This window comes from Callospermophilus lateralis, chromosome 8, assembly GCF_048772815.1.
Source record: "Callospermophilus lateralis isolate mCalLat2 chromosome 8, mCalLat2.hap1, whole genome shotgun sequence".
Taxonomy (NCBI): domain Eukaryota; kingdom Metazoa; phylum Chordata; class Mammalia; order Rodentia; family Sciuridae; genus Callospermophilus; species Callospermophilus lateralis.
The window spans coordinates 87,864,468-87,891,151 of NC_135312.1; the positions used below are offsets into that span (position 1 = coordinate 87,864,468).

General features: G+C 35.5%; 1 protein-coding gene across 2 annotated transcripts in view; it reads right to left on the bottom strand.

Moving 5' to 3' along the window:
• The window catches only part of Npnt (nephronectin), a 68,852-nt gene that overhangs the window by 12,151 nt on the left and 30,017 nt on the right, over positions 1 to 26,684 (bottom strand). For both annotated transcript variants that reach the window (XM_076864502.2, XM_076864503.2), the window contains 6 exons: positions 25,765 to 25,857; positions 16,738 to 16,857; positions 15,224 to 15,343; positions 13,533 to 13,667; positions 13,103 to 13,225; positions 11,101 to 11,493 (listed from right to left, as the gene is read on the bottom strand). In XM_076864502.2, coding sequence (XP_076720617.2) covers positions 11,101 to 11,493; positions 13,103 to 13,225; positions 13,533 to 13,667; positions 15,224 to 15,343; positions 16,738 to 16,857; positions 25,765 to 25,857 — 984 coding nt within the window. The remainder of the gene's footprint in view (positions 1 to 11,100; positions 11,494 to 13,102; positions 13,226 to 13,532; positions 13,668 to 15,223; positions 15,344 to 16,737; positions 16,858 to 25,764; positions 25,858 to 26,684) is intronic.

The window sequence follows — 26,684 nt, forward strand, 5'->3', positions numbered from 1 at the left end:
GAGGTGACCTGTCTCCCTCTCTGATGCCCCAAATGACTGAGGGCAATGACACCCACTAAATCTTTTCTTTCCTCATTTGGGGCTCATTTTAGGATTTTTTTGAGAATTCCTCCCCCCACATGAAGAACTGTCCAATGTAGTCTCTACGTAGATGCGGAAGGACACAAAGACGTCCTGATAGAGGCCCTGTTTTATCAAGGGAGATCCAGGAGTTCCCCTCTGGGGGAAGCACCATTTAATCTGAGAGAGGAAGAATTTGAGTTGTCCAAGCAAAAAGCACAGTGTTAGGGTCGGGCAAGAGGGAGGGTTCCAGGTAGCAGGTACAAAGAAAGTGCTCAGAACATTTAGAAAAAGGAGTTCAGAGTGGCAGGAAGATGCCCACAAATGGAGAAAGCCCCATAGAATGAGGTTGGAAAAAGAAGGGATGATATCACACAGTAGGAAAAGAGCTGCCCAAGGAACTGATCATCTAACAACTTGCAAAGCATCAGATGGTTTGTTAACACTTTAGGCACTCGGCTTCCAAGAGCTACTTACTTCAGCATCGGATGATCATACACTGCACGCGTTTGCTGCCATTCATTGGGATACACTCCAAGGAATTTAGAGATTTGACACACTCAGCAGCTATGAGTTCTTACAATTTTGTATGCTCCACTCTGTATCCCTGCCAAATCATTTAACTAATTCTCCTTCCTCACACTTACTAGTATCAATTACCATGAGCATCCCACGGAAAAGTCAAGAGAGGGTTCACTACCCACTCCCTGGAATACAGGGAGTATTGGTGAAAATATTAAGTAAAATAAGCGGTGGAAAGACGATTCGGGTGGTATTATCTTGTTAACACTGTACAAGAAACACGAAAGACTAGAAAAAAGAGAGATACTAAGCACACCACTGTGTCAACATGCTAACAGTGCTAGTCTAAGCATTGCAAATTAAAGGGATGTTTGTTCATTTATTGATTTATTTTGTCTCATAAAATTCTATAGTTTTAGATTATTTGTAAAAAGAAAAAAATTAAAATACATAGACAACTTTCCCAAAAGATTTAAAGAGAAGAGGGTTCTGCTGGAGCATACCTACACAGCAACTACATGACTGTTATTCATATTTTGATTGCTCAAAGAGAACTTTGAATAGTTTTGATACCTGTTGTTGTATGTGAGTTTCGAACATTTTTCTTTGATTCAACTATTTTATTAATGCAGAAAATGTAAATTAAAAGAAATGACTAGACTTGCCTGAAAATAGAAGTCTAATGAGGTGGACACTGATTTACAATTTCTCTAATTTATTCTTCCCTGCTTCTTATTTTGACTAATATTCAATTTATAAGAACAACACATATTTGATAAAAAATGTATCTGATATTCTCTCTATAGTTGGACTATCAATGCTTAGAATGGTATAACTAGATTTTTAAAAAAGGATAAGAGAAATGCTAGCAACACAAGTCCTCTACCTATCTTTCCACTATCAACACAAGTCCTCTATCCATCTTCCCTCCCTCCATTTTGTCTACTCTCTCTCTCTCTCCTTCTTTTTTTTTTTTTTTTTTTTTTTTTTGGTACCCAGGATTGAACTCAGGGGTACACGACCACTGAGTCACATCCCCAGCCCTATTTTATATTGTATGTAGAGACAGGGTCTCACTGAGTGGCTTAGTGCCTTGCTATTGCTGAGGCTGAACTCACAATCCTCCTGTCTCATCCTCCCGAGCCACTGGGATTATAGGTGTGCAGCACGGCACTTGGCTCATCTACTCAGTTATGCAATCAGTCAAGAAAATGAACTGGGGAGGAGGTGACAGGCTAAAAGCTAGTTGTGAAGCAACGAACCGACTCTTGCCTTCATGAGACTTACGTTCTAGAGGTGAAGACAGACCTTCAACAATTTCCCCAGGTAATTCTTTAAAGAGAAGCAGAAGACAAGTGTGGCAAGTGGAGGGCTGGTTTAGCTAGTCCAGGGAGGAGAGATCTCATAAAAATCTTCTCTAAGAAGTGACGTTTACACTAAGACATGAAGGATGAGTTACTGTGAGCGTAGGCCCTGGAGGATGGAAAGGCAGAGCATCAGAGTAGCTGCAGAGCTTACAGACCTGGAAAGGCAGGCTGTGGGAAGAGGGCACCACATGAAATTTGAGAGGCAGGCGACTCTGCAGGACCTTTTTCAGCCTTGTTAATATTTTGGACTTTATTCTGGCAGAAACTGGAAGCCTCTGAAGAGTTCTAAGAGAGGCCTAACAAGATCAGGTTTGCATGTTAAAATCCTCATTCGGAGAGTGAACAGGGAGAAGGTGAGAGTGGGTGTCACAAGGCATTCAACACTAAAATAACATAAGCTAAAGAATGTTCACATGCTTTTAACAATTTCCTAAACATTATCCTGCCATTTGGTCAATGTTTTATTCACCAAAAAATATTCTCAATGGTTGCTTCTTACAAACTTCTGCATAACTAAGGGGAAGGGAACACACAGGTCCTGAAACAAGCACACAGCAGGACATAAGCTTGGTTGGACTGGGCTCAGGGGCACAGGACTTTTTCATAATGGTTGCAAAGCCCTGGGGCCAGTAGAAGGAAGTAGCCACAAAAAGAAATAGTACTTCCTGTCAGAAACTCTGTACAAGCAATTTCTTTTTTCTTTTTTTCCCTGTAAATATCTTTTTTCCCCCTCCTTTCTGGTTGTATACAAAGTATATTCACATCCATTCGTGTCTTCATACATGTACTTTGGATAATGACATCCATCACATTCCACCATCATTGCTAACCCCCTGCCCACTCCCTTCCCCTCCCACCCCTCTGCCCTATCTAGAGTTCATCTATTCCTCCCATGTTCCCCCTCCCTACCCCACTATGAATCAGCCTCCTTATAGCCGAGAGAACATTCAGCATTTGTTTTTTTGGGGGGATTGACTAATTTCACTTAGCATTATCTTCTCCAACTCCATCCATTTACCTGCAAATGCCATGATTTTATTCTCTTTTATTGCTGAGTAATATTCCATTGTATATATATGTCACCTTTTTTTTAATCTGTTCATCTACTGAAGGGCATCTAGGTTGGTTCCACAGTTTTGCTATTGTGAATTGTGCTGTGTACAAGCAATTCTTATGAATTACATTTTCTCTGGAGATGTGATAATATTAATATATAACACATGTCCCTAAATGAGGTTTCTCAAATAGTCAACTGTATATTTTTACCCAGAAAACACTGAGAGTAAGTACACAGAAGTAACTGTAAATATTGTACATATCATTTACTGCTAAACTGCTTGCAAAGAGTCAATATAGCAAACTATAAACATTACTTATTGAAGGTAAGTTTGCAAATTCAGTTTCTATTCTAAGGTGGTTTGCAGGACATTACCCAGGCCAGTTCTGGCATTTGTTGTTGGACAAAAAGATTAAAAGATAACACCGCCTTGAATTCTTTGTATGCTTCAGGGTTTAGTTCATTGAAAGCAAAGGTACTTATGTAACTATCCTTATATTCTGAAGGCTCTTTCTGGTGGAAAAACCTAGAGACTGGAGGGGGGATAAATGACAGGGATTTTATGAGGCAGTCCCTCCTTTCCCTCTCTCCCTCCCCTGCTCTCACTTCAGATGCAGAACATATGCAGTAAGAAATAAGTTCCTGCAATTTCCTTAACCACATTAGAGAAAAAAAAATTTAGCTATCTATTGATTACTAGCAATAAACAAAAAAGGTTGCTGCCTCACATAAATAAGATTTTAGCTTGCCAACACTTTCATCCCACAGGAAGAATCTAGAGTTCAAAAGACACCCAGGCTGAGCGTAAAGAGCAGAACTGGAAAAAATTAAACCTATGGTATAAGGTAAAACACAGACAGAGCTACTCAATCAGGAGCCCAATCTTTGTGACACACCTCTTGCTTCTTTATGTATTATAGTGACTTTATTATAAAGTTTCATAACAACTCTGAGGCACTGTTTGAGAAATCCCAGAACAAATACTTAAGTGATGGTTCTTTTCTGAAGCATGCCCTAAGGATGGTAACACTTTTCAAGATCGAGAGAAAATTGGACAGGGTTTGTCCTCCTTCCCTCTTCTAAGCCAAAGGAAACCCCGAGAGTTAGGCTCACCAGGACTGAGTCCTACAAACCTCAACACGGGTGTTAAAGTAAACTCTCCTAAGGGTTACTTTGAGTACAGCACAAAAACTTGGGGGATGGGGTAGTGGGGCAGTGGAGAGAGCTGAAGTCCATCTATTCTAAGGGTCAGTTGTTGACACGCTTGCCAAAAGAATCTATTATAGGGAAGAAAGGAAGCTTTGATTTTTGATATTCACCAGACCCATCATGTAAGTTTCCCAAGTGCAGATTCATCTCTGAGAAAGGCAACTAACATTGTTTTCACAGTAATGAAGTTGAGGTAAGGTGCTGTTTTTCTTTTAGCAACTGTGTAACCTGGTGCTACAAATACCTAAATGAAACAACTATTCAGATTATTTGGCAATAAGCAAGGGAAATACAAGTTAGCAAATTTCTATTTCATTTTCTCTATTCACATAATAGCTAGTACTTGCGAATAAATTTGTTTCACAAAGATACTGTTAGCCAAAAATAACATTAAAATGGTAATGAACCATAATAAAAACGTATGAAAAAATATGAACTCAGAACTAGAATACAACATAAGATTGTCTTTTTATGAATTGATTAGGAAATGCTATCATTACCATACAAATGGATTCAATATCAATAGTTCTGGTAATAGTTAATATGTATGCAGTTCTTATGTGCCAGGCACTACTGCAAGAGTTTTACATGCACCTTCCCATCTAACGCACACAACCACTCATTGAGGTATATACTGCTATTATCCCTTATAGATGAGAAAACAAAGGCATAGGAAAATGTAGTAACATGATCCAAATCACAGAGTTGCTATGGTACTTTTAATTATAACTCTATAGACAAATGTGCATGCCACTTTAAAAAAAGAAATCTGATTTCTGACTCTGGTCACATTCACCAAGAACTCAATTTATACTTTCTGGAGAGAACAATTTTTTCTTCTTTACTAGCCACCATAGGAGTCAATTAAAATATAAATCAAAAATCTTGAAAACTTTCAGAATTCACAACACCAGATCCTGACCTAAAAGCACCAACAACCCACTCCTTCAAAACACTAGCAGAAATTTAATCTTGAAGGAGACGTCAAGCATCTCAGGGTCTCAGTAGGCCTTACTGTTTACTAGAGAACAAACTGGTTTGAAGACCTTTTCACCCTTCGGTAGAAACAATCTTTTTACTCATCACCACAGAGAACCAGAAAAAAGAGACCATAATATTTCCAAGACTAAGAACAATGGGATCAAACTAGCCACAGGGTTTAAAATCTGTAGAAGAGAAACAAGGGAAAAAACCCTCAGGACAGCATGCAGCAATCAGTAAAACAAGAAACAATTTTCTTCTGACTGCTTGGCACTTGGAATTTCAACACATTCTCATGTTTTATTACAACACAGCAACAATGAGGCTAGTTCTTCTGGTATGGACACTCACAAGAGCACCTGAAAACATATTAATTACACAACCGTCTATAATCGTGCATCTATATTACATATAAAAACACTTTATGAAAACATATTTAAGTCACATTTTTTCATTTGTTATATTGCTAGATCAGAATGCATTTTTCCTTAACTTTCCTCTTTATTGTGCACCATACAGATACATACATGCTGTTTAAGTTAGCTTCTTTGTTGCTTTGACCAAAACACTAGATAAGAACAACTTAGAGGAGACAAAGCTTATTTTGGTTTCAGAGGTTCACAGACTGCTGACTTCATTGCTCTGGGTCCAAGATGAGGCTGAATATCACAGGGAAATGGCAGTGGAGGGAAGTTGCTCCTCTCATGGTTGCAGGGAAGTGGGATGTGGGCCTCGGGGAAGATAATCTTTTCTAGGGCACGTCCCTAGTGACCCACCTCCTCCAGTCATGGCCCACCTGCCAACAGTTACCCGCCAGTCAGTTCATTCAAAGTAGGATGGACTGATTAGTTTACAGCTCTCATAATGAAATAATTTTACCTCTGAATATTCCTGTATCAACAGGAGCTTTAGGGGCATACCTCATATCCAAAGGCACAACACCCTACATCTGGCTAATTCTGTCTCTATCTAAAACATGGTTCTGTGGGTTTGAGCTGCCATTATGGTTTAGAGAACCCATTACCCAAAGTTTGTTCTGCAGATCAGCAGCATTTACTTATAAGCTTGATGGAAATGCAGTCATGGGTCCTATCCCAGGCCTACTGAGTCAGTCTTCATTTTAACAAGATTCCCATGAGATTGATATATTAGTTAAAGCCTGAGAAATTCTTTCCCTAGAAAGCCTGAGTAAATCTGCTGAAGGGATTAGGAATCTACATCTTAAGTAAGGATACTACTTATTCTGGTTCAAATGGACTTCTGTAAACACTTTTTTAAGGGGAAAAAAAATCTACTTGCTTCTTGATACAATATTCCTCATAGTAATCTGAGTCTCCTAGCTAAAATAGAACATTTCTGACAGACTCAATTGTAAAAAAATTTTTGAAAGCTTAAAATTATAAGTTAATGAAAACTTTAATAAAAATTTTAAAGGCAGAATGTCCAAAATAAAATTAACATGAATAAGAATAAGAATTCCCCAGGAATACCTTTTCACAACACATATCTCACTCTCCTGCTGGGGAGAGGGAGATTATATTACCACTGATCCTTTGCCTAAGGAATCATTGTTATAACAAACCACTGTTATCTATGAGGATGGGAATGAAAACTTCAAAAATTATTTCATGATGATGACGACAAGAATATAATGAAAATCACCCAAAACATGTCCACGGTTACTATTTTGGTCTTTTTTTTTTTTTAACAGACTTTATAGACATACAGGCAAATGTAGACTTGAATTTTATATCTTACAGGGGTCAAGTGGGTATATACTCTTTTGTAATCTTTTTTTCATTTAACATTTATTTTTATAACATGGGAATTTTCTCAAGTTACTAAATGTTTTCCAAAAGACATCATTAAGTCACATAATTTTTCATTTATTGTAATGCTAGGCCAGTACGCATTTCCCCCCTACCTTCCTTTACTTCAAGTTCTGCTTAAAAGCTGTCTGATTTTTTTTAGTCCAAAATAGCTCCTTCCTACCTCTTCTGACACCAGATTTTTGTCTGTGGTGCCTAGTCTCCAACTTTCTAGCAATCCCCTATAGCACATTTCTGGTATTTATACAGGCATCCTATCACTTAAATCTGCTTTTCTACCTAGCATCTCTCTGTTCTCCCTAGGTAACATCAATTTCTGCCACAGATTTTGACTGCTCCAGAATCCCAGATCAACCCATTAGTCTCAAAAGTCACACATTGAGAGCTAATTAGCAAGGGCTATTGGGTTTTGTGAAGAATTATCTCTATACGAATTAGTTCAGCCCAGATTGAACTGAAGTTGGATGTAATGAACTCTAATTCCAAGAGTTGAATAATCGCATGGTTAAATTTATTTGGGAAATACTGCTTATATTAACCCTCTCCTAGAGATTTAACAATAACCTTAGCATTAAGAAATGGCAATTAAAGTTTTAAGAAGTCTTAAGCTAATTTAACTTGGCTAAACCTAGGATTTCTCAAATGTATTTGACCTAAGAAGTTTTTTGGGGCATACAACTGCATAATATTTCAGAGAAAATACTTTAACACATTTTGAGAAGCACTGTCTGTCCCACTAATGAAAATACAAGAATTTCATGCTTTGGAGAGAACTTCAATGCTGCTCAAATCATGCCTAAAGGATCAGCCCTGCAAATATGCTGATTTTCTTCTAATCACATTAACCCAAAAACCGTAGATCTATTTTTAAAAATATGTGCTTAGTATTTCATAGCACCCATGAAAGAGGATTTCCTTAGTTATATATTATTTAAATTCTTCCCATCATGGTTATTTACAATAAGTAAATAATTGTTTCCATTTCATAGTAATTTGTCATTCAAAGAATTTTTACTTGTATTACCTGTGATCCTTGAAACCATTCTAAGAGAAGGCAGGCCTGGGTATGGCCCCCATTTTACAGATGAGAAAGCAGAGATGGACAGCATAGTAACTGTTCAAAGTCACATAATCCAAAACTAAAGAAGCCTGAATTCAAAGTAGGTCTCTTCTGAGTCAATGTGATCTATCCTTTGAAGTTGCTAAAAACACCTCAGTTCCAATCCTGTGCCTTTTGCCATTTCTTAACATGATATTTACAATTTAAAAGTACACTGGGGATTTTCCACAGAATGTTTCCTTTTAATGGCTATATTATGCCGTATTAGAATAAGAGAAAGATCCTGATCCTAATCATTTGGGTAAGACTATCAGAATCCACAAGTGAAATCTAGCTAGTTCAAGCATATGAAAGGTTCCTTAGAATGTACAAGTCAAAAGTTTGAGGAGAAATCGAGACCGGAGATGTTTTCTTTTTCTTTTTTTTAAAAATAATTTTTAGTTATACATGGACACGATATCTTTATTTTGTTTATTTATTTTTATGTGGTGCTATGGAAGGAACCCGGTGCCTCACATGGGCAAGGCAAGCGCTTTGCCACTGAGCCGCAACCCCAGCCCTGGAGATGTATTCTTATAATGTTTTTCTTCCTTGGTTTTTAGAATATATTCACATTTTTTCTCAAGGGGGCAATGCACACATACACACACACCAACACACTATAAAGAAAACCTCTATTTCACAGCCCCTCCCATTAAAAATTGCCTTTCTATGTAAAGAAATATACAATTGAAGTATGAGAAAATTTGGAGGAAGACTGTTAAATTATAGTCATAATTCTAAAAATTCATGAAATGAAAACAGCCAAATTCTTTTCTGAGACCTGTAAAGAACAGGATATTTTAAAAAGTTTTATTTAAAAAGTAAAGAAAATATTCAATGAATGAATAGTACTGAACTAAACTAGTGCTTAGGTCCCTTTCTGTTTTCATAGTGAATAGACATTAGTCATTTTTTTTTTCTGAATTGAAAACTTGGAATCATTTTCTCATTCAGAATATATGCTACAACCACAAGGCAGCAAGTAAAAAAGGGTCCAAAATATTCTCTGTGCTAAAGTGAACCAGCAGCTATTGCTGAAGATGAAGTGAGTGGAATCTAATTTTCGACAGCCATATCTGCAGGCAGCAATGCTATCTGTGGCATGCAACAGCCTTGGCACAGGATCAAGGTAACCAAGTCCCAGAGCATGTCTTTACGATTGCACTCTCTTGCAATGAGTACTTTCAGGCATCACTGGAACTCTGCATTTCCCCAACTTTATCCTGCTAAAGTCTAATGGCAAACATCAATGTTGTTTTTATTTATTTTTAACTCACATGTGTGTAGTCATGAAGAGGAGTAATGGAAAGAAAGACTTTTAATAAGTGAAAATATTAGAAGAAATGTTCAGAAAAATGGTATCTGTGTTAGACTGTATTTATTAGAGTGAACTGCAATTATTAATGACTCTTATCTTAAGGTAGAAGAGTAATGTAAATAATCACTAAGATATATAAAAAACAGAAGAGTAGAGAAGAGAGAAAGCACAGACAGGAAGAAGAAATTTTTTAAAATATGTAAATCAAACATAAACAGATATGCTCATACAAAAATGTTCATTTTGAAAGCTACCATCTAATTTTCCTGAAGATTACACTGATTACCCACACACACACAATCACAATAAAATCAGAAAATCTCAATCTGTCTTCAAATGATCTAATAATGACCTAAAGAAAAAAAAATTGAGTCATATAAACTCAAAAAAAAAAAAAAAAACCCTTAAATTTTGTCCTTTAAAAAACATTGCCAAGATAAGTATTCTATTCACCTGATAAAAGGCACAAAGTTTGATTCTGTCCTGGGGGATGGAAAAAAAAAAAAAAGGAAACTGGTAATGCATAAAGAAGAGGCGCGGGAGGAGGAGTGGATGAAAAGATAGTTAAAAACAAGCAAAGCCAAACAGGACAGATGGATAAATACAGAAACAGATAAACGCATGTGGACTTTGGTCTTGCAATAAGAGAACCACCTTTTCTCTTCAAAACTCACTTCTCTTCCCGTGACTTCTATTTCCAGAGGTGGTACCACCCTTTACCTAGTTAAAAGCTGGGAGTCTTGAATATAATCTGGCTCCAGTCCAGAGCCAATCACCAGTTTTTAGCAAATACAAGGGGTAGCTGTCCGCCTCCCCATGTCTCCTTCATGTGACACTCCAGTTTATTGGCAGGTTTTACAGGTCAGGATGTTTCCTCCTCTCATGCCTTTGCTGTGCTGTCTCCATTAAATATAATGCATTCTATTCTCACTCCTTTGGTCCCCTCTCACTCAGGAAACCTTTCCTGAATGCTCTGTATCCAAAATTTAACTAAGTACCCCTTTTCTCTACTTCCATAATGTATACAAATCTCTATCACTAACATAACACCACAGTTACCTCCTGGACCACTGTCTTTCCCAACAGACTGTAACCTTTTCTGATTTATCTTTGCAAACCCAATGCTTAATACATGTCCTGGCACTCTAAAGGGCATTAAAAAATGCCTACTGAATGAATGGACAAACAGTGAGATTAAAAGTTTAAATGGCATGCGGCAGGCGCGGGGTGGGCTGGGGTTATGGCTCAGTGGTAGTGTGCTTGCCTAGCATCCATGAGGCACTGGGTTTGATTCTCAGTACCACATTAAATAAATAAATAAAGGTCCATCAACAACTAAAAAATATTACTAAAAAAAGTTAAATGGCATGGGATATAATAAGTTCCCATTTCAAAGCTTTTAAGTAAATCTGACTATAAGGGAATCCCCATACTAGGTACAAGATATAGTCAGCCATATGACTTAGTGACAGTCTTTCCAGTTTTACACACATTCCTTCCTATTTGCCTGATTATACTGACTCTTTACATATCTCTTGATAATATTTATCAATAGGAATATAAGACTTTCTACAGTTAGTTCTTTTTATTAGTTTATTCTTAAGACATGGCCTATGAATGTCTTTTAAGAAAGTGGTAACATTTATGTGACTTACTGAATACATCCCCTCTGGGTTTCTGAGGATCTGTCTGTATCCTGTTGTCAACTGTAACTCCTCTTGCAGATGTACTCGTAGCTGGTTCTGCAGTTGTCAGTCTGGGAGGTGGCCTTTCTGGGGTGGGTGGAGGTGGAGGTGTTCTGAACTCTGTTGGCAGGGGTGGTGGTGGAGGAGTGGGCTGTGGTATTGGCTTTGGTGTAGGTCTTGTTGTTGGCTTAGAAGTAGGCCTGTTGGTAATGACAGGAGGAATATATGGTGTCTTCAGAGGCCACCTAGTACTTCTGACATCAGGAATCCAATTATTATCTCCTCCATCACCCTTTAAAATGGTACCATTTCCCTTTGGTACATGAATTGGACCTGAAGGCTCAATCATGACTTTGGGGATATCTGAAAGAGTCAAAATATTTAAATTAGTATATAACCATTTCTAACAAGTAAAACACCAAAATTAAAAAAAAAAAAATAGATACACATGGGGCTGATATACAGTTCAGTGGCACAGAGCTTACCTAACATGTGTAAGGCCCTGGGTTCAATTCCTAGTGGGAACTCTCACACAAAATAGTTTCATTTTGTATGTTTAGATTATTCCTTACTGTAAGTTATACTACTTTCCAAATAACAAATGCATGTACAAATGTGTGTGTGTGTGTATGTATGTATGCAAAAAATATAATGATATTTCTATAATGAATATGTATTATTTGAACACAAAAAGTTTCAAATATTTGTAAAGAGGTGATGAGAGGTTTTTTTTTAAAATATGCAGAGACATAAGTTTTTTTCCAATATGAGAAATGTAGAGAGTCTGATGTTAGGTGTCCAGTGCTACATGCATATCATACAACTGTTTAGAATTGTCTAAAGACTGATACTTTTCTCATCTACTCTTTATATAAATTCAATTCATGTAAAAACAAAACAATTTGATTAGATGTTCTACATATGGTTTTATAATATACTTTCCTTTCCCTTACTAATTTATACAACTTCTGTCTAAAAAAGAAATTTTCAGAGGTTACAAAGATCATCTGAGTAAGCTTTACCCTTGATAATCTTCACCAAAAATATCAATATTCAATCTGCCTGGAATGATAAAGCCCAGACTAGGAATGACTGCATGACCCCTCAAAAATCCTCTAATCCCTTGATTTTATGCCCCAGGGTTTTTAGTAAATATTTCACTCAGGAAATTTTAAATATTATCTAATGTTGCATGAAATGTATGCTAAATTATGCCTTTGGTTTGTAAAACTTTCATCTTAGAGAAAGTTTTATATATTTATTTTTCATATTTATCTGCAATGTACCTACAACTCCAAATACAGCTTGTAATTTTTTAAAAGAAAAATAGTTCTGATTTTAGAGAAAATAAATATGGAAATTCTTTTTTTTATAGTAGAGGTTAGAGGTGTAAAATAGAGGGACAAAAATGTGGAATATATTCACATTATCTTCACAATTTAATACTAATGACAAATAATTATTTCTGATTTTTATTTTTAATTAATTACTAGGAATTGAACCTAGGGGCACTGTGTCATTGAGTTGAGTCCTTTTTATTTTTCACTTTGAGACAGGGTCTTGCTAAGTTGCCCAGATTGATCTTGAACTTCTGATCCTCCTTGCCTCAGCTTTGTGAGTAGCTGGGATCACAGGAGTACAATACCATGACCTACTTTGTTTCTGATTTTAACAAATTCCCAAGAACTCTGTAGATTCTTTTTCCTAGGTAAATAGAAGTTATTTAGAGATTTTAGTAAAAAAAAAAAAAAAAAAAACCTCTGATGTTTTAAATGTTAGGATATATTACTGACTTTTAATTTTTAAAAATACATGAGCATGTGATTTTATTGTTTGTGGAAAGCACAGACCAGTATTACTAAATTATATGATTTTGGTAACTAATTATGTCCCTTATCTTCCCTAGCAATGGTCTTTGTAGGATCATGTATTTCCTGGGGGAATTTAGAGCTGGAAGACAAGTGTTACTCACAGACACAAGTGAGTCCATCACCATGGTATCCATCTTTACATTTACACTTGTAGGACCCACGTATGTTGTAACATCGAGCAAAGCCACTGCACTGATGCTGACCAAGGGAGCATTCATCTATATCTGCATCAGGAGGTAGGAGAAGAAGCAGTTTATCTAGCAGACAAATATGATAACATGCAAAATATATCCAACTTCAAATTTTTTTTTTCTTTTTTGCAATGTGAAGGACCATGTAAAACAAGCAAATAAACAGAAGAAATAAAGTACATATACTGGAACTACTAGAGGTTGAACTGGATGTTAGTTGGTTTGCTTAATTTAATGCCAATACCTTTCCCTGTCCCTGATATTTAACCATCACCACAATTAAAATCCCCTACATTACTATAGAAAGAAAGAACGCAAAGCGATGGTTGAGTTTCATTACCGTGACATTGGTATTTGCCTCCAATGTACATGAGGTCAAAGCCTTTATGACACTTGCAGATGTAACTCCCAAAAGTATTGACACACTGTCTAAATCTAGGGCAGGAGACTCTTCCAGTAGCACATTCATCGACATCTAGAAACATAAGTTAATTGCATTTTAGGCATGTTCAGATGGAGCGGGCTTTAAAATAAATGACTGACTACAAACTGTTACCTGGCACACAGCAGCTCATCATAAGTGGTATCCAGCTGGCTGCCACCACAGGCAACATAAATTCAACATCTCCAAATTTCAGTTCATCCTCCTAAATCAAGCTGTTTTTTTCTCATACCCTATACACATACTGCACTGTGACTACCCAGTTGCTTGAAGTAGAAACATGAATCATTCGTGACAATCCTCTTTCCCTTAAGTCCAAAATCATCATGTCCAGATAATTCTACCTCTGAAAACTTTATTGGAACCTGTTTACCACCACCACTACCCTATCCCAACCTACCATCTTCTACGTTAGACTGTTAGGAAAGTCTCCAATTTGGTGTTTTCACTGCCCATCTTTCCCTTCTCCAAAGCATTTCCTACTGCACAGTCAAAATGACTTCAGTAAAACATAAGATTGCATCATTGTTTACTTGTTTTTCGAATTAAATCCACATTTCATCTTATAACCTTGAAGGCTCTGCAATCAATAGCTCTCACCTACCTCACTGGCTGCATCCCAAGCCACACCCTGCACACTCACACTCTGCACTTAGCCACAAAGACTCCTTTATTTAAAAACCTCACAGGCCAACCTCTCACTGCAGTACCCAGCAAAATTTTCACCTCTTGGCACATTCTTCACATGGCTAATGGCCCATGTCTTACTGTGGGGATTTTCCTTACCATTATTTTCTAATACAGACACTTTCTATTTTTTTCTTTCTTAGTATTTCATGTTAACATTTAGCATGGTCTATAATTTTATCATGGGTTTCTTCTCTGACTTCCCTACTAGAATGCCCATCTTATAAGTCTCAAAATCTTGTCTTCTCTGCCCATTACTGTACATCCAGCACTTAGCACAGTGTCTTCACCACATGCTAGGTCCTCGATAAAGTTTTTGTATACATGATCTTGTTCAATCCTCACATTGGTTCTACATAGCATTATTCTCCTTTTAAAGATAAGGAGACCTAGGCTCAAAGAACAAAAGTATCTTGCCAACTGAGGTTACATACCTAGCATGTGGCAGAGCCAGGCTGGGAACCAAAGCCCAGATTAATGCAAAATTATACATTGCCATCTTAATTTTCCAGGAAAATATCTAAACCCCATGTTGCAACATGTATAATCCAGCCCCTTCTACCTTGTCTGCTTTATCACTTCATTACCTCTCCTTGCCTCTCATATTCTAGAAATACAGAGTTCTTCTTGTTTTCCTGAACACTATGCTCCCTTGAACCTCAGTGTCTTTGTACACATGAATCCCCCTGCCCAAATCTTCCTTTGGTCCCTCCCTTTTGGGGAAACAAGGCTTCCAGGTGTATTCACACAGTGGGGTCCTCTTTTGAGACATCTGATACCTTCTGGTCTATAGCTAATTACCTGATATAAGTAACTGCATGCTTTCCTAATTCTATTACCTTCCACTTCCTTTCTCTATCCTACAGAAGCTGATGATAAAGATGTTTGATGTTACAACTTACCCACACAGGTCCTCCCGTCAGGAGCCAGCTGCAGACCTGGGGAGGGGCACTGGCACCGGACTTGCCCTTTAACAACATCGCAGCCATACTGACAGTTTGCCATGGAGCATGTTAGGGCACCTGTAAAGAAAGTGACTGGCTGACTCAGAGAAGTAGAAAGAAAAAGCTATGATTCAAAAAACTATGTTCTTCCCTTTTCCTAAAATCATTGACAACCATCAATAATCAACAATGCAGACATAGCGGCCTCAATTAATCAACACTTTAAAGAAAGTAAAGAAAGTTAAAAAAACATTCTAAAGAAAGGGGAAGGGACAGGGGGGAAAAACCCTTCTGAAGGATAATTAGGAAATAGACCAGCTTTCATCATCTAGAGATTTTTAATGTTTTTAAATAATTAAATGATAAATGTAAAACTTTATCTCATATAGATTATCTGGATTTTTTTACAGTGGCCAACTGAAAAAATTAGCAACACTGTTCTTAATCAATATTTTCAAGCAATTGTCTCAGCTGCCTAGCAAATTTCTCTAGAGGACAGCAGATTTTCCACTGAGTTGCATAAAGTTAGATGATTTTAGCATCACTGCCATATGTTATTAAACATGTATTCACCTCATTCCAGAAAGTTCCATTGCTATGTCTATACAATGCAAAATAAAATTAGCATTTTTTTTTACTTTATAAAATGCAATATATTTAGATGTTAATTTGGCAAAATAAAAACTAAGTCACTAATTATGGAATATCATATAAATGTAAGTTCAATTTGATGTTCACCTTTTAGAGAATTTTAGGGTATTGCCCCTTTTATAAACACATCTGATAACAGTAAGAAATGCCATACATTTTCTCTTCTTACAATGATCCTCATGAAATCTACTTTTCTGATGTTGTATTTATTTTTAATTTGAAAGAATTTTTATTTTAGAAGTGATAAACTACTATAAAATCTAAAAATCTCATACTATTATAAAGAAATATAAAAATGAAGTGAGAAGGTATGTATGAATGATTTATAATCCCTCAACAGACCTGATGGATTATCTCTGAGTGGTACCCAAATAATCACAAATATTTTGTTTTGTTTTTAACCTGGAATAGTTCTCCTAGACCCAGGTAAAAGTTAGAGTTAAACATATTAGAAAAAACATTAGGAAACATCTTCAGTTTTGTGATTTTTGCTCTAAATACCATTTTCAAATCAATTTAATATTGGCACCCATAGTAAACAACATTATACATCTAAAATGGGTAAAACAAGATCTTATCTCAAAATAAAAGGGTGGGGATGTGGCTCAGTGGTTAAGTGTCCCTGGGTTCAATCTCTAGTACCAATAAAATAAAATGGGCACCTCTTATTTTGATTTTCATTCCTCAGACAGACATATCAACACATGCACATTTCCTGTTCAGGAGGGCCCTAGAGGGCCACATTTGCAAAGGCATGCTATCAGAGCATGTCAGATATCAAGCCCAAAGCACTTATAAAACAGTTAAGATTCTTGACATACTTGAGCAGGACCCATCCGGCATAAGCATATATCCGTTGAGACAGTAGCACTTGTAGCTGCCGAAAGTGTTCATGCACCTGTGCTTACAGGGCCGAGGCTTCAGGCCACACTCGTTTAGATCTGCAAAGAATGTGAGTTCAAGCAGAAAAATCACAAAACCTCAGCACTAATGTAAAACATTTAAAATGCATTTCAGTATTGAAGGACGAAACAGAAAAGTGACTCAAAATATGGCCATCTTCCTTTATGTGAGAGATAAAGCCTATTCATGCAGTCTTCATTTGAACATTACCCTGGGGTGACCAGGAGTCGCCATGACTGATGTAGATTTCTGTTCATGAAGGACAGTTATGAGGAATCTCCCCCAACCTGTGTCTGCTTATCATCCCCAGAAAGTGCAGAATACTCACCTCCTGCTGGGGCAAACTCTATCAACTCACCTTCTCCTGGGGGGCTCTAGTGACTCATCTCCTCTTGTGGGGCTCTATCACCTATACTGACTGCCAATCTGTTCAAAATACCTGTGTTCCTACTAGAGTCACATGCCATGATGTGACCCTACTCTTTCAATGTCTTCTTTTCTCTGTTTTAAAGAAGGCACTACATGAGTTTTTACTTTACAGAAAAGTACATGAATTTTAAAACATTAAACTGCTTTGACCTTTCCACAGGTTAGCTATATTTTCAGAGAATAAGAACTATATGAATTAGAGTGACCATTATTGTAGTTTCTCCCATTCAATTTTGTAGATTATGTACTGATCTTAGATTTAAGAAGAAAATTGAGTTTCCTACTTTAGTAATGCATTCAAGTCACAAAATAAACTTTTAAAAATACCTCCAACATATTTTCATTCATTTGGCCATTAAGAAGGGCATATGGAAATACTAATGGATAAAACATAATGAACTATCATTATGTATTTTATGTTTATTGGCTTAAATATCAATATGAAATGAATTAATGAATTCCACATTATGAAAATTTTCCAACTCAAGTTGAACACTGCCTCAAGTGAACATAAAACTCATAATGAAATATAAACATTGAAATAGTAATGCCCATAATATAGACTTCATTAAAAAGAAATGTGACCACATGTTTATTTTGTCTGGAATAACCAGCTAAGTACCTCATTAGCATAATTTAATTATCTATTAATCCATGTCACTGAATAAGAAATATGGATAGCATAACTAGTTGCAGAGTTGTTTTCAAATCTAATGAAAGTTAAATCTGACTGGCCCCTCTATTAGAAATCTGTATATTCCACTTAAGTAACCACCAAGTAACATTATATTTTAAACCACCAAAGAATTATTATATCTAAGAGTATTTTCATGTCTTATTGACTTTCCAACTTAGTCTTTTTTCTACCCTTAACAAAAATGTAAGCAAGTCCCCAGCTGGGCAAAGACTGGAAAGGTTAAATAAATAAATCAAATACTTTTGTTCTTTCCTGTGCTTTCTTCAATTTCCCACTTTATTGTCTTTTGCCCAGTCAAAGGTTTTCAAAACAGAATCACATTTTAAATATTAAAAAAAAATTACTCATAGAAGATACTTTGCGGATTCCAGTGTCAAAAAAGTTGATTATTCTCTTTGTTAAATGAAATAATAATCAAAGAGGAATGACTGGGAAATTCTCTCCCTTTCTTATATTCTACTTTGTATTTCACCATTTATTCAAAAATTGAGTCAGGGAAACTTTCCTCATTTTTAAAAGGAGTCAAGTACATTCCTAATATGTCCTACCGAGTCACACCTGGCTTTGATAATTCCCTGAGTAAGGTTATAGGAAGTAGTATTTAACTTGTAATACATTATAAGAGAAAAGCTTTGTGTTTTAAATATTTTTCTGAGCTAAACAAAAACATAACAAACAGTACAATAAAACAATAAAGTATAACTGAATAATGTGTCTCAAGAGAAGGATATTGATGGACAAAAATGTGTCATTTAAGAATCTCTAGCTTTATTTTTAGAAAGCCGTAGATACTTCTGGGGGTTCCTCATGGAGATTGGTCAGGTGTTTATAACTCCAGCATAAACCAGGAGGATTTATGCTAATGGAAACCTCTTCAGACACTGGGCCCTTGGACTAACACTGAAGCCCAGTTGAGGCAGCTGTTCCACAACATGGCTCTGGTGTTGGCCAGTAGTGGGCCCCTTTGGATTGCTGTGGAAATCTTCATAGTTCAGACTGGGGCTACTGGTGGTCTGGCTTTAATCTAAATTTATCTTACCTTTCCTATGAGAAAAGCATTTTGAGGTTAGGAATAATGAAACTAAAAAGAAATAAAAACCAATAAACTGTCATAATTTTTAAAAATCTGGGAATCATTTTATGAAATATTTTGGAAAAGGAAGAAAACATGCAATATTCCATGGGTAAATGCAGAGACATTCATTGGCTATTTTACCTGTTAGTAAATTGGCACGTAAGTATCAAAATACATGGAAAGCAATTTGAGAAAATTCTATTCTTAACAGCTGTTGGGGGATGAGATGATGTTCCCTGACAGATGGCTGGTGTAAATATCCCCAATGCCTGTCATCATTGCACCATCTGCGGCAGTCTCCTAAAAACTTCACAATGACCCTTACCAGTACTTCTGCAAGCATTATAAAACAGGATTCCACAGTAAACTGTGTTAATCAATACTGTCAAATATCACATTTTGCTGAAGTAGGGAGCTTCAAAAGATTAAATGCATTTGAGGTCCTGGTGAGGAACCTCTTTTTCCTCAATTACTTGAGGGTTTCTATTCTATGATTATGTTACCTTATTTTCTTAATGACCTAAAACCATAAAATTGAGTTAATATGTGCTACTTCTAATATATATTCATTATCATGATATATTGGATTATAGACCAAGTAAGGTTTGTGTTGTTGTCATACTAAGTGAGAAACTACAAAATGACATTTCTATATAAGGGTAAATGTCCTTAATAATAAGTAGAACCATGATAATTCTCCTTGATCCACACCATCCCACATAAATCTTGAAAGTTGATAAGAGAGGGCTGGGGTTGTAGCTCAGTGGTACAGTGCTTGCCTAGCATATGTATGGCCCCGAGTTTGACCTTCATCACAACATAAAAATAAATAAATAAATAAACAAATAAATAAATAAAGTTATAAAAAGTTGATGAGGACCTAAGAAATAAAACTTTATTGTTTTCATTTTAAATTTACTTTAGTCTTGCTCTTTCTATTGAAGTTTATAATATAAATTATCAGGGAAAATATATAACATAATTAATTAAAATATATAATGTAATTAATTCTATAAAGAACCTATCTTATGCTAAAAGATAGAATTTTACAATTAAACCACTTACATTTAAATATTTTAAATATTCTCAAAGAGCATTACCATCAGGAGTACATTTAAGCAGGTTGGTAGATTCAGGAGCTTGGGTGGGAGAAAAGGGGAGAGAGAAGGTAACTGGTCCAGAACAGAAATGCAAGCTGCATAGCATTATTATTACACTTCAGGAAAAAAAAAGAATCAGAAATTTTATTAGCATGCAGACATTGAAAAAATAGTTTGAAAAAAATGGGAAGTGATTTCACTGAATAAGATAACCCAATGGAGTTTTTGTCTTTTTTGTTGTTGTTGTTGTTGTTGTTTGGTACCAGGGATTGAACTCAGGGGCACTTGACCACTGAGCCACATCCCTAGCCCTATTTTATATTTGATTTAGAGACAAGAGTCTCACTGAGTTGCTTAGTGCCTCACTTTTACTGGGGCTGCCTTTGATCTCTCGATGCTTCTGCCTCAGCCTCCTGAGCCGTTGAGATTATAGGTGTGTGTGGGCCCGGCTCCCAATGGAGTTTTAAAAGACAAAACCCTTTCATTCATTTTAATGCATTTGGACTCTCCTCACCTTTGATGCTTACAATGGGTTATGTTTCAGAAATTTGAGCTTTTAAACTTGGACTAAAGTGGAGGTCACTGGAAAACAGATGTTAATATATCACCTGCCATATCATTAGTTCTTTAAATTATAAAAAACTCTGAAACTAATCACATTGTCTTTCTTTGTACAGAAGATATGAAAATGTATCAAGTTCCTTATTAATAGAGACAATAATTATTGTAAACTATTTTAATTCAGTTATTCTAAGTTCCTAAATCTATGAGTGGGTACAGAATAAAATCTTGTGGAAGAACTGTAAAATTATTCTACTACCTTATTTTTCTATAAAACTTTCTAGCACAATGTAGACATTAATATTTTTGGAGTTCCTATTCTCATAACAACTCTGTAGGCAAATAAGACAGGAATTACTGTCTTCCCCATTACTGATTGGTTTGCTAAGACCCAGACACATTAAATGTCTTACTCACAATGAAAGAGCTTATGGGAACCAGAACTTAGGCTTTCTGATATTACAAAATGTGCACTGAAAGAAAGAAGCAAATATATGGCTTGATTTCTAGGTAACCTTAAATTCTGTACATCAAATAGGTGGTGGTGGGGAAGAGGACTTAATCACTTCTAAAATCTACCTGGCAAAGACATCAAAACCCTAATCTCGGTTACTTTGAAATTCCTGACTTTGCCTACATATGAAAACAAAACTTATCTTGCTCTCTGATTTTGGGAAAACATTTCAAAACCCAGAGAAGAGGAAAAGCAATGATATAGTAAAAGGACAGTGAAGGCTCCATGCTTTTCAGGGCACAGAGAATTGGCACCAGGTGACAGTTCCTGCTGTTTGCTTCACATGCTCAGGCTGAAGGCTGGGCACTTCTGTGCTAGTCTTCAGAACTTTTGCAAGAAGTGACATAACTGCAGGAAGCTGTGCAGGTGGGAGGAGCAGACCACCTGAGACAATGCACGCTCACCCCTTGCAGGTAAACTTGTGGCTTGATGATCCAGGGGTTGAAAAAGAGGTTGTTCACTGCCTTGGTCAAGAGGAGTTGGGTAGAAGTGCTCATCTTCACACCAGGAAGAAGGTAATAAGAGTCAACTTTGAACTGATGTCATTTTTAACCCTAAAATCTTTACAAGTATATATTAAATAAGTACATAAAGTTGGTGGAACTTAAAAAGAACTCTTTAGATACTTTATCAAAAACAAATAGCTCCTAGTTCTCCTTCCCCTTTAATTTTAATTTTCCTAAAACTTGATGACCATCATCAAGAATAATAAACACATTATAAATTAATAACCCATCATTCTCTTACCATTAAAAAAAAACAACAGCAAAAAGTGATCATTTTTAAAACCACCATGTTAGTCATCAACAGAAGGGAGAAACAAACAACACAAATTATATTGATTACAATTCACTGGCTCTAGTTAGGGACATTAAAGTCTTAAATGACCAACTTAAGATTTATTTTTTCCTATATTGTGATGTTGTTTAGTAATGGCTTAAATATCCTAAAATTATGCATGAATTTATGATTTGCATAATGATCCTATTTAAATAATAGCTTGATCATCACTATTTTCATTCAAAAGTAAAAACTTATGTCACATGTAGGTCACATTTAGTTAGGACACACATTAGAAGCTTTATGTAAAAAACGTTAACTGTTGCCATTATTAGCTTACCAAGACATAAGACAGAAGAGACTCTGATAGAGAATCAAAAAGAAAAACACATTCTATTTTAACAGCCATTTAAACTTCCAGATCAAATGAACCTTGGTTTATGGGGTTGAAACCACACACCTTTCAAAAAGTAAGGCTTGAGGTAACCACGGAAATACTAGGGTTACAGTACTTAGATTGTTGTGCTAAGTGAAAAAATAGAGATATAACTTGTAAACCAGTATTTAATATTTATTAATATTTAATTATATGCTATGAAATATTGATCTTTCTTGGGATGTGGAATTCAACATGTGAAACAAAACCCATGCCAAAACATTAGTAATTGATATTTATAAATTGTTCTTAAATTATTATCAAACACACTATAAATTCAAAAGAACATCTTTTATTTCTAAAAATATGAATGCTATATGTACATGCTAACAATAATTCCCCAATGGGAAAGATATAAAAATATTATTATATATATTATCATTATTTCTTAGCTGGGGGCAAGGGGATTTGTAGGGTTACTAATATTCAAGGAAAGGAAAAATAAACATGAATAAAATTATTAGAGAATGTAAGGGTCAGGAAGCAAATAATCAAAGAAAATCTTATTAGAATTTGGGTTTGAATTTCATCTACTATGAAAGCTATCATGTGCCTTATCAAGTATGCTAATGATCAGTCCAAAACTATGATTTTATATCTGATCTTGGTACAGCAAATGGAGAAAATAACTTGGAAGGAAGAGCAAGCCACCAACAATAGTGTAAGCCTGTGACAAGGTTATAAAATTAAGTCAGTTCCGCAGAGCAACTTGCCCTGCAATTCTAGTTGTTCCCCAGGCAGCTCTAAAAGCACTGGTTAAGCACTTGTCATTTATTTAAGCAGTTTACTCTGTCAAACAAGTTTCCAAGGGGTTATTTATTAAAATATATTACTCAGAGCAAAATTCTTAGCAAATACGTGCCTTGTATCAAAGCCTACTTTTAATCAATAACTAAATTTCTAGTTCCATGGAACTATTTCAAATTTATTTCTTTTTGACATTTCTCCTCTTGAGAAAAAAAGAAATGTTTGTTTTCCTATATCTCTGAGGCATATTTTTTACTTTATTAAAATGTGTGATCCTAGATAAAAACAGTCTAAATTAATTTCTCATACAGCAGGTACAGCCAGTTTCCTCTTCAGGTTCCATGGGAGTCTCTAGGCAGCTCTCACACTTACCAGGTTGTTCACAGTAGCCTCTCTCAACCTGGCAGGGTTCTCAGTCCACCGACTCAGAGACTAAGTTGTTGTATCACAAACTCTATGGAACCCTTTGAAGTTCCTGTGGTATTTAGGACTGAGAACCTTTATATGAATCAATCATTCATTTAACAAATTTAATGTAATCTTTGCATGTGCAAGTCACCTAAATAATAGTTTTATGGAATCCAGAAATCAGAGACACCACACAGGGTTTCCTCTCTCAAGCAGCATAAACCTTTTGCATCAGGAATGTGCTACAACTGCTTTTTTTTTTTTTTTTTTTTTTTTTTTTCGTAAGGAGAACAAAGTAAGAGACAATTAGAGCATATGAGTTTACTCCAAGCTGGAGTTTTGTTTTCAAGATTAGACCTGAAGTGACATTTTAAGTGTCAGTGCTATTTTTGCAGGTGTAAATCCCATTTTGGTGCTAATAAAATCCTCTTCTCCTTAAGGAATATGGTGTGGGGAGGCAAGATTTTAACTTCTTGTACTTCCAATTTTCTTGAGGGAAAATAAGTGTGCTATAGGAAAAAAAGCACACAGTAAATTGGTTTATTGAAGATAAGAGATGCCCAGTGATGGAGCCTTGTCCAATAATAGATTTAGTGTCTTTGAATAATTAAAGTTCCTATAGCTCCTGCAAATAAATTTAAATAAACTTCTCTACAATCTCAAAAGTGGCTTCTTTTAATAGTCTTCCTGATATGGGGACAATAAAGTTTTATAGTGTTGACATATTAATAAAACCTCCGAGAGTTTATATTTACCATTTTAAAAAAAGAAATAGACTGGCATTCCAAGATGAATACTGATAACTCAAAAACCAGAACCTAACATGCTGCTACTTGTGAACTTAGGCTAGGGAAGGAAAATCAAACAAATTTTTTAAATCAAACTCACTTTTAGAGTAACTGAGATAATAAAAACACCAGTTATTTCAAAAAGAGCCAAGTATGTTTGGGACGTGATGCATTTCATCTGATGAATAATTGCATATATTTTAAAATATCATAGTTCTACATGGTTGTAAAAACTATGTCTATAAATCATGATTGACATGACACTGCAAGGAGTATCCTGGAACAAGTATCAGATACTGAATAATATCATTTCTGTGTAAGATAAAGTCAAATAAATACCCATGGGATAGTTACACCTGACCCCACCACTCCCACCCGTGTCATTATTTTATTTGACATTTAAGATATAGAGTATTACATTAAGAAATAAGAAAAACTGACTCGTTTATCTTTTTAGTGAAATGTAAGGTGAACATTTCTTTATTTCTAGATTTTAAATTCCTAATAGTTAGAAATTTTTGCTAAAATTAATTAGGAAGACAAGCCTTGTCCAAGCCTTATTAGGCAGAGTCAGAGGATAACACTTCCAGTTATATTTTCTTCATCCAAAACTAATAAAGTAGGAAGGATATGAATTATATAAAAAAAACAGCTCTAGCTTGACATACTATCTTTTATTTTTAACCAACTAATTTTGTGAACTAGGGAAAGACAATATCTCTGAACTTCAAATGAAAAGTGGAATAAAAAAGTATGTTTTTATTTATAACTTAATTATAATAAGTAGCATTCCACTTCTTAATGTCCTCATAAGAATGGAAATAGATAATTAATATAAAGTATTTGAGACACTGTATCAGATAAATAAATGTTTATTTTTATAAGCATATGATGCCGATTTTTAAATTACTTGCAAACCAATCCACATTTTTATTTCTCAAAAGAGCATTTAAAATGAGCCAACAATTTAAGGGAGACTTAAACCCAGAATCAGAGGGTTCACAGTTGGAAGGAACTTCCAAATTTCAAGTCCAGTGCCCTACCTGGTTTCTGGTATTAAAGAGAAGCAGTAACTGGGATCTGAGGAGGTTAATGATCTTCCTAACTAGTTAGTAGAAGCACCAGAAGGTAAGACATCTAACCACACTTCTAATGCAGTGATGTTCTTCAAAAAATATTTTAATAAATATGAGAGAATAAAAATAAGGGGATATAATTTATTTAATTGTATTTTGAGAAAATCAAGTTTATTAGATTTACCTTTTCTTAACTTTTTAAAAAATCTGCCAGCAAAGTGGCAGATCACACATTTCTGGAAAAATTGCTATGGAAACTAGTTTGGGATGAGAATTTAAAATTTTTAATTTGTCAGGAATAGAGATGGCATATGGCTTTGGTCTGTTTTCCTACCTTGATTGCAGGTTTTTCCAGCATATCCAGGGTGGCACTTGCACTTGTTAGGCCCAATACACTCACCATGTTTGCACTGTGGCTGGCACACAGCTGTAAAAAGAAGTCATGTATTATTGCTAGTTCAGCAATACACCAACTATACAGCATTAATGTCATGGACTAGTTTGATAATAAAAAAAAAAAAACTAAGAACGTACAACAAAGTGGCAGAAAGAGACAAAATCATTGTTTTACCGTAAAACCTGTGTGTGTGTGTGTGTGTGTGTGTGTGTGTGTGTGTTTGTGTGTGTGTGTATCACTTGAAGCTGGAAATTTCTCTAAACTTTAGGACAATACTCAGTTTTATAAAGGTAAAACTGTATAATCATATACTGATGTTTGTCAACAGCTATAACTTTAAAATAACTTGCAACCACAATTTCAAACTCATTCTCTCACACATACTTAAACATAGTTCTCAGTCTGAAAATACTGGGTATACATGAGATCCAGATAAATTTCCAATTAAATAATAAAATGCTTATTTTATTAGAAATGATATACTAAGTATGAAATGATCCAAGATAAAACATAAATTAAAACAATATATTTTGGTTCTTTGATTTAAAGATATTTCCATCATCTTATTAATCTTCTTAACCCTAAGGTTCATTACAATTCCTCTTCCATTTATAATGGCCTTTCTATGGCCAAACCATAGGAAATCGAAAGTTCTCAGTTTAACGTTTACTCTCTTTTATCTACTGTGTTCCTCTTCCCTCAAAACCTCAAAATGCTATACTGAAGTCTTCTCATAATCTCACAGGAATTTATTGTATGCCAGCAATTATCAACTAGGGAACTTTTTCCCCTTAGGAACATTTGATAAGGTCTGGAGATATTTTTGGCTATTACAATGGAGAGGAGATGCTATTGGC